General features: G+C 39.2%; 1 protein-coding gene across 6 annotated transcripts in view; it reads left to right on the top strand.

The window, feature by feature from the left end:
- The first annotated feature begins 348 nt into the window (after positions 1–348).
- The window catches only part of CBLB (Cbl proto-oncogene B), a 219550-nt gene continuing 207946 nt past the window's right edge, over positions 349–11952 (top strand). For 2 of the 6 annotated variants that reach the window (XM_037063340.1, XM_037063339.1), the window contains exons 1-2: positions 443–569; positions 1903–2084. In XM_037063340.1, the coding sequence (XP_036919235.1) occupies positions 1917–2084 (168 nt within the window). In that variant the 5' untranslated portion in view covers positions 443–569; positions 1903–1916. The other 4 variants (XM_037063336.1, XM_037063338.1, XM_037063335.1 and 1 more) reach the window with 4 other exon arrangements.

Here is an 11952-nt window from a genome sequence, read left to right as displayed (position 1 = left end):
CACCCTCTCAGCCACTACACTGTTGCTATGAAACAAAAGACTAGGAAGGTGAGCAAAAGCAGGAAGTCCCGCCTTTTAGTCCCGGTTGGCTTGGGCTCCAGCTCCCAACACTCACGCCCACCCGTCCAGTCCTGATTGGTCAGCTCCCTAGGGTGCTTGAATCTTTCCTTCCATTTCTTTTCCCTTTTCCACTTTCGTTCTCGGATGATTCCAGTACTCCCATTTCCCTCAGAGTCCCTTTTCATTTGGGCGCTACGACCAATGGGCCTTCCTTTGGAGCCATTGTGTACCCTGGAAGACGTGGACCGGGTGGTTGTGCACAGGCGGCCGACACCTCCCGCCTATTGGCGCCGCCCTCTGTCTGGCAGTGTAAGACCTTACGGGATTGGTTCATTCCGGCTCGGCCCCGCCCCCGGCCCTGCCCCGCGCCTGGGTGTCTGTGTGTGTAGCCTACGGGGGTGGAGTGTCCAGCGAGTGGTCTCCTCCTCCAGCTGAGTGCCGCTGCGGCGTCCCGCGGCCTCTCCGAGAGTCTGGCGGGAGGGGAGAGCGGGTGTGGATTGGTCTTAACGGTAATTGCTGCGTCTCCCCGTCTCGGTGGCGCGTTGCTCCTTCCTCGGGAGAGTGCGTTTACGGCGATTGCTCCCTGCCCGGGTTTACCCACGTACCGTGGGCTCGTGCGTATAGAGTCGGACTCGTGCACACGCGTGTCTCTGGACAGATACGGTGTCGAGAGGCCAGGAGGGAAGTGGGCACCCGGGAGGCTCGACGTTTCTTTCCGGCCAGGGGGCCCAGGGGCAGCCAAGCGCGGGCCACTGAGGAAGAGGGGACAGCCCCAGCTTCCAGCTGTCGTCGCCGCCGCAGTCACAATTTGAAGAGGGGTATTTAAAGAGCGGAACCGGGCCGGGCCCTGGGAGGAGGAAGAGGGAGTAAAGCAAGACGGGCTGCTGGAATCGCAGACAACCCGGGAGGTGCGTCCACTCGGGAGCCGGACCCGGAGTGCCCCGGACGGAAGGGGCTGCGGGTGCTGGAGGCGCAAGACATAATTTGTCCTTTCTCCGTTCGCCTTCCTCCTCCAGCTAAGGTCCGAAAAGTGGCAGGGGAGGGGCCTGAACGTGGAAGGGGGGCACAGGCGTCCCGAAACAAAGCTTTGGACCGACCTCCCCCCGCAATCCCACAGCCGTGGGTGAGATGAGAGGCTAGGAGAGCAAGATGTGAACTCGTCTTTCTGTGTCCGCTCTTGTCAATTTCTCACCCTCTCTTTTGAAATTGGTTTTTTTTTTTTGTTTGTTGTTTCTTGGTTCATTTAGCTCTTAACTTTGGGATAACTCCACTGCTTTGCCTTAAAGAATAGTGTGTTCATGTGCCCATACTTCGTGGTTTTAGCGGGGAATATCCAAGTCCTGAGTCTTTGTTGACAACAGACGTGCTTCTTATGCTTCTGTAGAAAAATCTTTACGTTTATATAACTTAGTGAAACCCAGCAGAGTGAAAGGGCGGTTTTCCAATGAGTCTCCCAAAAATGTTTCCAGGGACTTAAGTTCTAGACTTTTAAAGTGGAATTAAGGCAGGGAGGGGGAGAACATTATGTTCTCATCTAGTTGGAAGAAACCTATGCAAGTTTTTTGTTGTTGTTTTGACTTGGGTATTAATCAGTCCTTCTCTGCGTTTTTAACTCTTAGTGTTCCAAAAGCAAATCTAAGTCCATTGCAACCTAACATTTTGTGTGTAGAGATTGAAAGTGCAAATTCACACTTTATTTAAAAGTTGAATCTGGGACCCTGGATTTTGTTCTTACTGAAGAAGGAGGATGTAGTGTGTGCAAGTTAACCAGGTCAGTTTTCTGTTGGCTAAGTATTTTTATGACCAGCTAACTTTTCTTTTTTAAAAATTTTCCTCTCAAAGAACTAAGATTCCAGATGGCAAATTCTATGAATGGCAGAAACCCTGGTGGCCGAGGAGGAAACCCCAGAAAACCACGCATATTGGGTATTATTGATGCTATTCAAGATGCAGTTGGACCCCCTAAGCAAGCAGCAGCAGATCGCAGAACTGTGGAGAAAACTTGGAAACTCATGGACAAAGTGGTAAGTTTCTGTGTGTGCCTGTACTTGGCCCTGTTCACCCTGAATGTGGTTTCTCCAGTTTTATTTATACTGCTAATTAACAATAATTGTTATGGTGACAGTCTTTTGATTTGGATTGCCCATGTTTCTTACATCCACTGTGTGTTTTAAAAAGTTGGATTCAAACCAAAGACTTTTTTCCCTTTTGTATTATACTTTAAGGATCCAACTTTTTCTACATGACTCAGATACGCAAAACTTCCAAAGTTTTTACTGTTGGCTGCTCTTTGTTGGTGCATGGCCATAGAATACTTTGGAAGTGTTTGTTCTATTTGATGTGAAGTTGTGTTGCTATTAGATAGCAAAAGAGTGCAGACAAATAATTTAAGAAATCTTTGATGGGCTGCTTGTGACAACCACAGTGTGTGATGCTGAGAATATTTGCAGGGGAAAAAGCAGATCAGTCCTTACACGAGGAAGCCGTATTTGAGAGTTTCCATTTTCATCTTTGAGAGTTCATCTTCATTAAGAAACTTTTTTGTTGTTGTTAATGGGAGAGTTATAGTTTCTTTCATCTCTTCCATTTTGAAACAGGAAGCCTTTTTGATTGCACATTGTTTATCGTGAAAGGAAAATTTATGATGGAGGTGTGGGGCTAAGAGTATCAGAAACCTCTGTGGTTTTTGCATGTTGCTTTCAGATGAACTACAATTTCACAAGAAGAAATTAGGCCAGATGTCAGAACCAGAATTAATAGTTCTTGCTTTTGAAGCAGTAGTGCTGTCCCCTAACATGTTGGTAAATGTTTTAGCACCTTACGGCTTTATTTCATAGATATATGGGGGTAATTATACATTTACTTGGGTCAGGTTCTTGATATCTTTGTGATTGTGGAAATGGAGGTTTAGAAAAAAAACATTCCTTTGTAGGGATATACTAAAGCCTTTTACAAAAACAAATGGTATCAGTCATCTTTACCTTGGTTTGTAACAGTGTGCAAATACTTGCTACAAAAAGCCAGTGTTGGTGGTATTAAAAATACAGAAAGATGGTAAGATTTACCTTATTTTCATTTATCCTTAGGGAAAGTACAGATGGATAGGTGAGTGATAGGCTTGTTATTGTGTGTCTAGTGGGGCAGAGCCAGAGTATTTTTGCCAGGTAAATATCCTTAGTTTTGGGCTTAATTGTGACCTATTTAAGCTTCTGCCAGTTTATTCAAATTGTGATATTAAAGTGCTCCAGACAGAATGATGTCATAGTGTCAGCCCTGCAACTTGCTGCTTGAGGTCAGATTTTGACTATTTAGCATTGGATACTTAAGAATGAAAAGTATGCAGTTGAAAAAATTGCATTTATTTGGCAGGCACAATACTAGCTGCCTTTGCATTTCTAAACAGTATGCAGTTGAAGTCACTCTCATTGCCTAAACCATTATTTGGGTGTAAGAGGAGGAATGTAAGGTTTTTCTCTAAACTATCTGTTTTTTGAGTGGGAAAAAATGGGTCATATTCTCCCAGGAAGCTGCTCCTCCCACTTTACCCCCTTCTTTGAGTGGTCAGAATTTGTACAGAACATCAAATGAAAAAAGATTTATGTAAGGAAGTGGTGAGCTATAGTTAATATAAAGTTGTTATTTGTGCAGCACTAAGAATGTGTGCATATAATTTTGGTCTGTAACTGATTACTCACATAAGTTTTGTCTACTTTTATTTATTTCAGCATGGGTTATGGTAAAATAGATGGGTATTTGGTAGGTAAGCTTCTGCCATTTTTTATTTGATTAACCCTTTTGTGCATTTGGATTTAGCCTCTCCATTTGAGAAACTTGACTTACAAGGAAATCTATTACTTCAAGTCTCTACTTAGTGGAATGTGGGTTGGGGTATTGGCAAAGGTGGATTGTATGGTTTTTACCCCATTTATCTTCATTATTTGTCAATGATGAAATTGTTGTGTTCACTTATGAATGCATTCATGGGCTTTGTGGAGGGAAATTACATAAACCATCGTAAAAGAGCTCAGTTTGTTACTTTTTCATCACATAATATTAAAAGGCATTGATAATTACTAACTAAAATATATTTCATTTAATTGTGTAATGTGGAAACATTCCCCACATGTATTTATCTTTTCTTCCTTCTTTGTCAGTGGTGAAGGAAGCGAGCGGTTCATAGTCTCAACATTGTCCTAGTGATTACATCAGGATCTTTATTATTAGTCCAAAAGTTAATCTCCTGACACATTACCTAACTGTTTTGTAAAACAACTGCAGTAGTATGAGTTTAGCTCATGAATAACAGAAAGTCATAATTTCAGATCTAACTGTAAGTTGTGTAAAAGGCAGGGTAAAGTGTTTAGTTAGCGTTTTTTTTCTTTATGAAGCCTCTTCAAGGGCAGATCTTAGAGGTGTAAATAAAAAATACGCTTTAAGTTCAGTCTGTCTCACCTACGTACACAGTTGGATAACTTATTTTGCCGCGGATATGAAGCAGTCCAGGGTATAGTCTTACCATACCCTGGCCTATAGAATTTAAAATGCTCAACTGAGATTCCAGTTCCAACTAATTGTTATGTTTTTAGAAGGAAGGCTTTCTATACAAGGTCACTGAGAGTTGGAGGGATTAATTGCTCAGTGTGTTCCTTACAAGATGTAAAATGTAACAAAACTTCAGTTGCATTGAATGTAGTAAATTTACTGAGAAGAAGAATACTGGCATATCCCAACGCCTCTCACATTTTCTGGCCTTAGCTGTATGTGTCACTGTAAGTCAGTAGCTGACCCCAAATTCTTTCGGGTCAGTTCATGTCCATTTGATACAGTGATAGAACTGTGATCTGGGTTCAAATATTCTGAAATGTGGGTCTGTTCCAAAGTATTACGGAGATGGGGTTTCTTAAACACTTAGTAAACATTTATTGAGGGCCTACTGTGTTCGTATTAAGTACTGAGGATGCAAAGCTAGGTAAGATACAATAAGTTTGCCCTTGACTTGTCAAGGAATTCAGAAACTAGCCTCAGAGCCAGGCATAATTGGATATGGATAATAGGGGCTGTAATGCAGACTTACACAAAGTACAGTGAGAGCAGTGTCGAAACAACCACCTTGTTTTCTGGCCACTGTTGAGACAGTTGTCTGTCTGGATTCTGCTGGACACTGCCTTTAGGAACAGCATTATTGTACTCTTGAATACGTGTATGCTGAGGTGTGAGGGTGAGGAAGTGATTGCTAATCAGTATGGTAGGAATGATAATTTATTAATGTGAGGTTCCTGAGCAGGATTTTCACAAGTGTGATGGAAAATGGAGGAAACAATTTTCTATCTAATAGATACTAAATGTACTGAGCATATGTAGCTGTTCAGGAAATTAAAAAATAATTAATTGAAGCCTAAGAGCAAAGCACATTGAGTACCTGCCTACATTTTTGTCTTGCTGTCCTTGTCATTTATTTGAAATTACATTACTGAGTTTTAAAAGCCTTTAAAAAGTTATGCCAAACAGCCTTTTGTGCCTTTTACCCTCAGTACGTTTAGTATGTTTGTCAAGCTTTGAATATAATTCATACTCTATCTTTATAACTTCATTGTGACCATAATATATTTTAAAGTTTGTCAACCAAAGAAGCTTGAATTATATGTAAGTATTTGTTGGGTTTAAGAATATTATCTTCATTGGGCCCTTGGGACAGGGAATACCATTCATTTAAGTAGTTCTTCATGTATTTTCTTTTCCTTAGTGAAGCTGTTCTGTGTCAGCAGAATCACGGGCCCCAGTAGGTTTAGACCGATGATAACGCATTAATTACTTGGGCATGTTGTTTAGTACTGAGTTAGGTTTTGAATTTGTTCTTAAATAAATGAAGTGATCCCACAGTTTGCTACTGTCACTGTTATTTTCTTTATTTAGTTTTATTTTTAGAAAATTTTATTGAACTCATTGGGATGACATTGGTTAGTAAAATTATATCGCTTTCATGTATACATTTATACTACATCATCTGTATATTGTATTGTGTGCTCACCACCCAGTCAGGTCTTTATCACCATTTACCCTGCTTCATCGCTTCTACCTCCCCCACCCTCTTCCCCTCTGGTGATCATTGTATTGTTCTCCGTGCCTATGAGTTTTTCCCCTTGATTTTGTCACCTTTTTTAACCCAGCCCCCAAGCCCCCTTTCCTCCAACAGCTGTCAACCTGTTCTGTATTACTATGAGTCTATTTCTATTTTGTTTGTCTATTTACTTTGTTCATTAGATTCCACGTAGAAGTAAAATCCTATGGTACTTGTGTTTCTCTGACTGGCTTGTTTCATTTAACATGCTTTCCAGGTACATCCATGCTGTGTTACTTGTCACTTTTAGAAAAAGCTTTTGATGAAGTAAAAAGAAAAAATTTAAAGCAGCCCTCCCAAGAGTTACTTTGGCTTATCCTTATTATACAGGGCATGTAGCAGATGCCTTACTCAGTTAGTAGTATTTTAACTGGTATAAAATTATAATCATCCAGATTTTGAATAAATTTACTTTATATCAAAGTTCCTTAATATGCTGCCTATTGGTTTTCTCTTTCATTTACCATATCTGAACTGTAGAGAGAAATTTCATAATTAATCATACCATCCTGTAAAATGTAGTAAGTGCCATAATATGTGAGGCAGTGTGTGGTGGAGGCAAAATGCTAATATGGAATGCAGCATGGTGGAGGTGCTAACCAACTGTTAATTTGCATGTTTTGGGTTCCAGAAAGGGAGAGAATATATAGGTTGGAGGGGTGATGGGTAAAGGGAGATTACGCAGTGAGAGAAGGTGAGTTAGAGAAAGACGAAGAGGCTTTACCACTATGTCTAGGAATTTGAACTTTATTTGGCAGACAAAGAACCATTGAAGTCTTTGAGCAGAGAAAAAGTCAAGGCTATGATGTGACAGATTACTCTCTTGAATCTACAGAGTAGGATTAAGAGAAAAGAAACTTAAAAGTAGGAATAATAATCAAGAGAAATTAAAACAGACTAGACAAGAAATAATGAAGGGCTAAGCTAGAGAATTGACATTAGAAAAGGCAAATGCTGGTTCCAAGGTGGGAGGCATTTTGGAGGTAAAATTTGCAGGTCCTGCTGACTCTTTAGATACACAGAATGAAAAAGAAGGTGAAGTGAAAGTGACCCTTGAGGTTTTCAGCCCAGTTGACTCTGAAGGCAGTGATGCCCTTAATGATATAAAGAACATAGGAAGAAAAAGAGGAAGCTTGGGAGTTGGTGCATGATAAGTTTGTTTTTGGCCATGTGGAGTTTGACATGCCAGAGTGAAATACATTTTTTTCTCTATTTTTATTGTTGACACTACTACAGATGTCCTTACCCCCCCTCCCCCCATCCCCAGGCTTTGCCTATCTTCCTTCACCAAGTCCCTGGCCCACCTTACCTCTGTCCATCAGAATGAAATGCATTTTGAAGTCAGAAAATTGTGCAGTTTAAGAGAAGTCGAAACTAGAGACATGTTTGGTGGATATGCCCGTTGAGGTAGCATGTCAAGCTGTAGAACAGCAAGAGATTTGCAGGGCAGAGTGGAAGGTGAGAGTCAGAGAAAAGGTCAGGGATTGGAATTTTTGGCTGTGTGTCAAGTTGTATTTGTCATTAGATGGCAGTGAAGGAAAAAGAATCAAAGAACGGTATTGAGAGAGGTAGGAAAAGAATTGGATTGGGTAGAGACAGCTTCAATAAGGAGGTAGTTTCAAATTTGTAGAAAGTCAAATTCAAGTGGAGAAAACTAGGTAGAATGAAAATTTAAGAAGTCACTGAATTTCAAGATTAGTGACCACTGTTAGTCTTTTAGAATAGTTTCACTTAGGAGATGGGGCTAGATTAAAAAGAATGGAGTATTTAAAAATTGTTTTAAAATTTTGACAACTAGTAAAGGAAGTAAGTTGTGATACCTTAAAGGTTTGAGTAGAGTATAACTGTGTGTGGGGGGTGCTGTTGGAGATGTTAGTTGGTTGTGGAGAAGGAGTATAGGGAGGGAATGACTTAAGATGTAACGGAAGTAGAAACAATGGATAAATCAGCATTGTCAGTTACAACGCTGAGAGGGAAAGGCTAAGAGCCTGTAAAAGACTAAACTTTTGGTAGATCACTAACTTCTGGTTAGACAAAAGGAGAATAAGAAAATAAACAGACCTTTTGAGGGAATTTGTAAATTTTATGTTGGGTTTGCAGGAAGTGGTTTAAGATATACCATTTGTAATGTTTACACCATGTTTGAAAATTGCATGTTATAGAATAAACGCAATATATTTTAACCAGTCTTCTAGCAATAAGTTGGTAAATAAATAAAACATTAAAATGGAAACCACTTCTCACCTTGTACATTAAGATCATCTTAGAAACATACTGTGACTTAAATGATGCCAGGATGCTTTTTTTATCTATTCTGCTTGCTCATATATTTAAGTATTTAAAATTTTAATATATATTTTTAAGTTGCTGATTTTTTTCTTAGTAATGATAAAAGTATTTTGAAAATATCTGAATATCTGACTAAACTTTGGCTCTTTAACATGTTACTATTAATATAATTGTTAAGCTCACTCATATTATCTTCCAATAGCAATAACAAAAATAATTATTAAATTAAATGTATTACCTGTTAAAAATTTTCATGTCAGCATTGTTGAGAAAAAGCCCCAGTAGTCTAAATTGAAGATGGGTTCCAAAGAGCTGACAGGTGGGCTTATTCAAATCCATAAGGGCTTTAATAGGAGAAACTTGCATACACTGGGCAGAGCGGCTGCTCCCCATGTGGCCGGTGGGAAGACTCCACACCCCTCCCAGGACAAGATCCCTTTTTGTAGGGGGTTAATAGTGAGACCATATAGTGGGTCCTCATGTGGACCACTAGAATAATGAATAATGCATTCCTAAGCTAACAGATAACATCAGGCCGTCATCCCACTGTATACATTTGCTAGTCTCCTTCCTGGGGGCATGACGTTTATCTTTGGGCGAATTCTGATTTTCTGAGTAGTGAGCCAAGCCTGAGGCTGCAGAGAGTTAAGAGTCCAGCATTTCCCAAATGCTTTTGCCGGGGGAGCCATATTGTATCTAATGTAAGTTCTCCTACAGGGATGTGCTCTGGCGGACTGCCTTGGGCTTATTAGCTTTATTCTTTGCTTTCCTGCACCAGCATTCCATACTTTTAAAGAGTTTCAGTTACTGTGAAGAACTTCAGGAAGTAAAAGAGCTCTTAATGATCAATAAAATGCTCAGTACCTTTGGTCTAATTCTCATACATTTGCAAAACCTGCAGGGATTTTGCCATGCTGTGGTATAATATAAACGATATAAGGAGAAGAAATAGTAAAGAGTAGCAGGTGTCAACTATGTGCCAGTTTCTGTGCAGAGCACTTTACTTTTCCTCTTCTAAGAATTAGAACATCCTAAGCAGTTTCTAGGAGAAACTGACTCAAGGTTGTAAAGCTAGCAAATGGCAGGGCTACCTCCTAGGTTTGAGTGATTCCAATGCCTGTGTTCGTAGTATGCAGATTGAGTACACTGCTCCATGGAGTAGTGTGATTGGCGTCTTTCCACGAGTGTCAAGTCAAAAGCATCTTTACCCTCTATATTTGATGTGAGAAATTCTTCTCCAAATTTTGCACTCAATTTTTAGACAGGTTTATTCAATCTATTATAGACTTCCTATTCATATTATTAGCCTACTTCTGATAGGTTCTTCCTTTGTTCCTTTCCTTTTACTCCTCCTTCCCTTCATCAAGTATTTATTGCACATTTATATACAAGATTGTACATTAGGTGAAAGAGATAGACCAGTAAGATAGATATTTTCTCCACCCTTAAGGAACTTCCATTTTTATTTGGAAGAAAGATTGTGGACAAATGAATACACAGTTGACATTTTAATTACATCTAGTCAGTTATTCAGTGGTGCTTCCTATATACATCTTCTAAAGACACCTTCCTTGAAAACCACAAAGGAATTGGTAGTTTCCTCCAAATCCTACTATAATTAATAAATTAGATTCATAACCAGTTTTATATGCTATCTTTCTTGTTTTGCCCAACTGATATTCTACGTAGAAAGAGTTTTGTATTATTTTTATACTTTGTACAGTTTTATATTTTATATATTTTTGTACTTTTGTACTTAGTGATGATTTGCCAACTTCAAATGGAAGGAACCCAAACTACTCACAGATGCATTTAATCATGATGATGTGCTTCTGTGTGACTGCAGTAAGGAACCTCTTACAACGTTGGCATGAGAAGCAGAGACAAGGCATTCCTTCAGGGTTTGGGGATTGTCTTTAAAAATGGGGTATTTTGCTTCATGGGTACTTTTCTTGATTTCATATAACTAAATGTTCCATGAAGTGAGGCGTGTTTCATAATGAAAGTCTGTTGTAGTGTAGATGCAGTTCTCCCTTGATGATGAAGTTTCCATTTGCTTCAGTAGACTTTCTTTCATACATTTTAGGGGCTGGTTTGAACCTTGTTTGCAAGAAATATGTTAGGTGATCTAATACCTTTCTTTTTGTTATGTTTTGGCTGGAAATTTTAATTAAGGCAGAGTCAGGAAATTCTTTTAATGTAAGAGTATTCCAAGAATAATTGATGGCTTTGAAAACTCTACTATATTGGTTTGTATTTGTGCTTTTGCTTTTGTATGGTTTACTATAAGTATATGATGTATGTACATATAAATTCATATGTTTTCTGAAATATATAGTATGTATAGATTAGACATATATTTTATGTGTGTCAAACAGTGCATAATTATAATATAGAGAGCTCTGCTTAAATATCTTTAAATACATTTAAATAAATATACCAGGCAATTATATAATGTAATGGAGAGAGTGCTTGACTCGTCAGTCTAGACATTTGAGTTCTGAGCAGTAAATTCTGCTGGGTTCCAATTCTGTGTTTTAGTATTGTCATGTCAGAAGGAGGGAGTGGGTCTTGGTGATCTCCAAGGTCATCTTTAGGTAGCTATAAAATCCTTTTGAGTCAATGACTATTGTGGAATTTTTAGCCCAATTCCAATACTGTTTTGCTTTTTATTTCAAAATCAAAGAGTAATATTGCTAATGAACCAATCTTTTCACGTACCGGTTGGTGCCCTAAGAAGTTTATTATTATATTATGTGACTGAAGATTGTTTTTTTGTATAAGCTCTTCTGGGTTGGGACCAACTTTTATTCTAGGGAGTGACTTATGTAATTCTAGAAGAGATCTAAGTTGCTTGCATCAGAACTTGAACCTTGTGGTGAGCTTGAGTTTTTCCTTAATATACTGCTTTTTGAAAAGCAATTTTTCTTTCCATGGCTTTCACAGTTCCTTGCACATTGCAGGCACTCAATAAATATTTATTGAATTGAATTGAATTTGACCTGCTTAGAAGGCATAGTCCTGGTGTAGGGATATTCATTTTCAGCAGGAGCTGTCATAAATCACAGGGTTTAATACTAATGCACCTGATGAACTATACACGCAGCAGCATATGGTAGTTCAAATTTGCACTTTCCCAAGTGCAAATTTAGAAAACTGTGACTTAAAAGGGCCTTGGTGAACTGACTCTAGCCTATTTTAAATCTATTCGTACCACACATCCATGGGTTTCTTGTGTCCCCACCTTTTTGAATGACTGCTTTGACTCTCCTCTTCACACACCCTGTACTCTGGTGCCTCTCAAGCCTTTCACACCCCTTTGTCTGGAATATTCCCTGTACAGATTTAGGTATGCCTTTCCTAACACTCCTGTGTGTAAACAGGTGAGCTGCACCATTTCTCCTTTAGTGCTGTGTACGTTCCTGATTTGCAGTACTCATATTCTGCTGTCATCAGAATTCTTTTCTAAGCCACTGGTCTTTTTC

The sequence above is a fragment of the Sturnira hondurensis genome, unplaced genomic scaffold (genome assembly GCF_014824575.4).
Source record: "Sturnira hondurensis isolate 20B ecotype Veracruz unplaced genomic scaffold, ASM1482457v3 Scaffold0014432, whole genome shotgun sequence".
Lineage (NCBI taxonomy): Eukaryota > Metazoa > Chordata > Mammalia > Chiroptera > Phyllostomidae > Sturnira > Sturnira hondurensis.
This window is presented reverse-complemented; position numbering and strand designations above follow the sequence as displayed.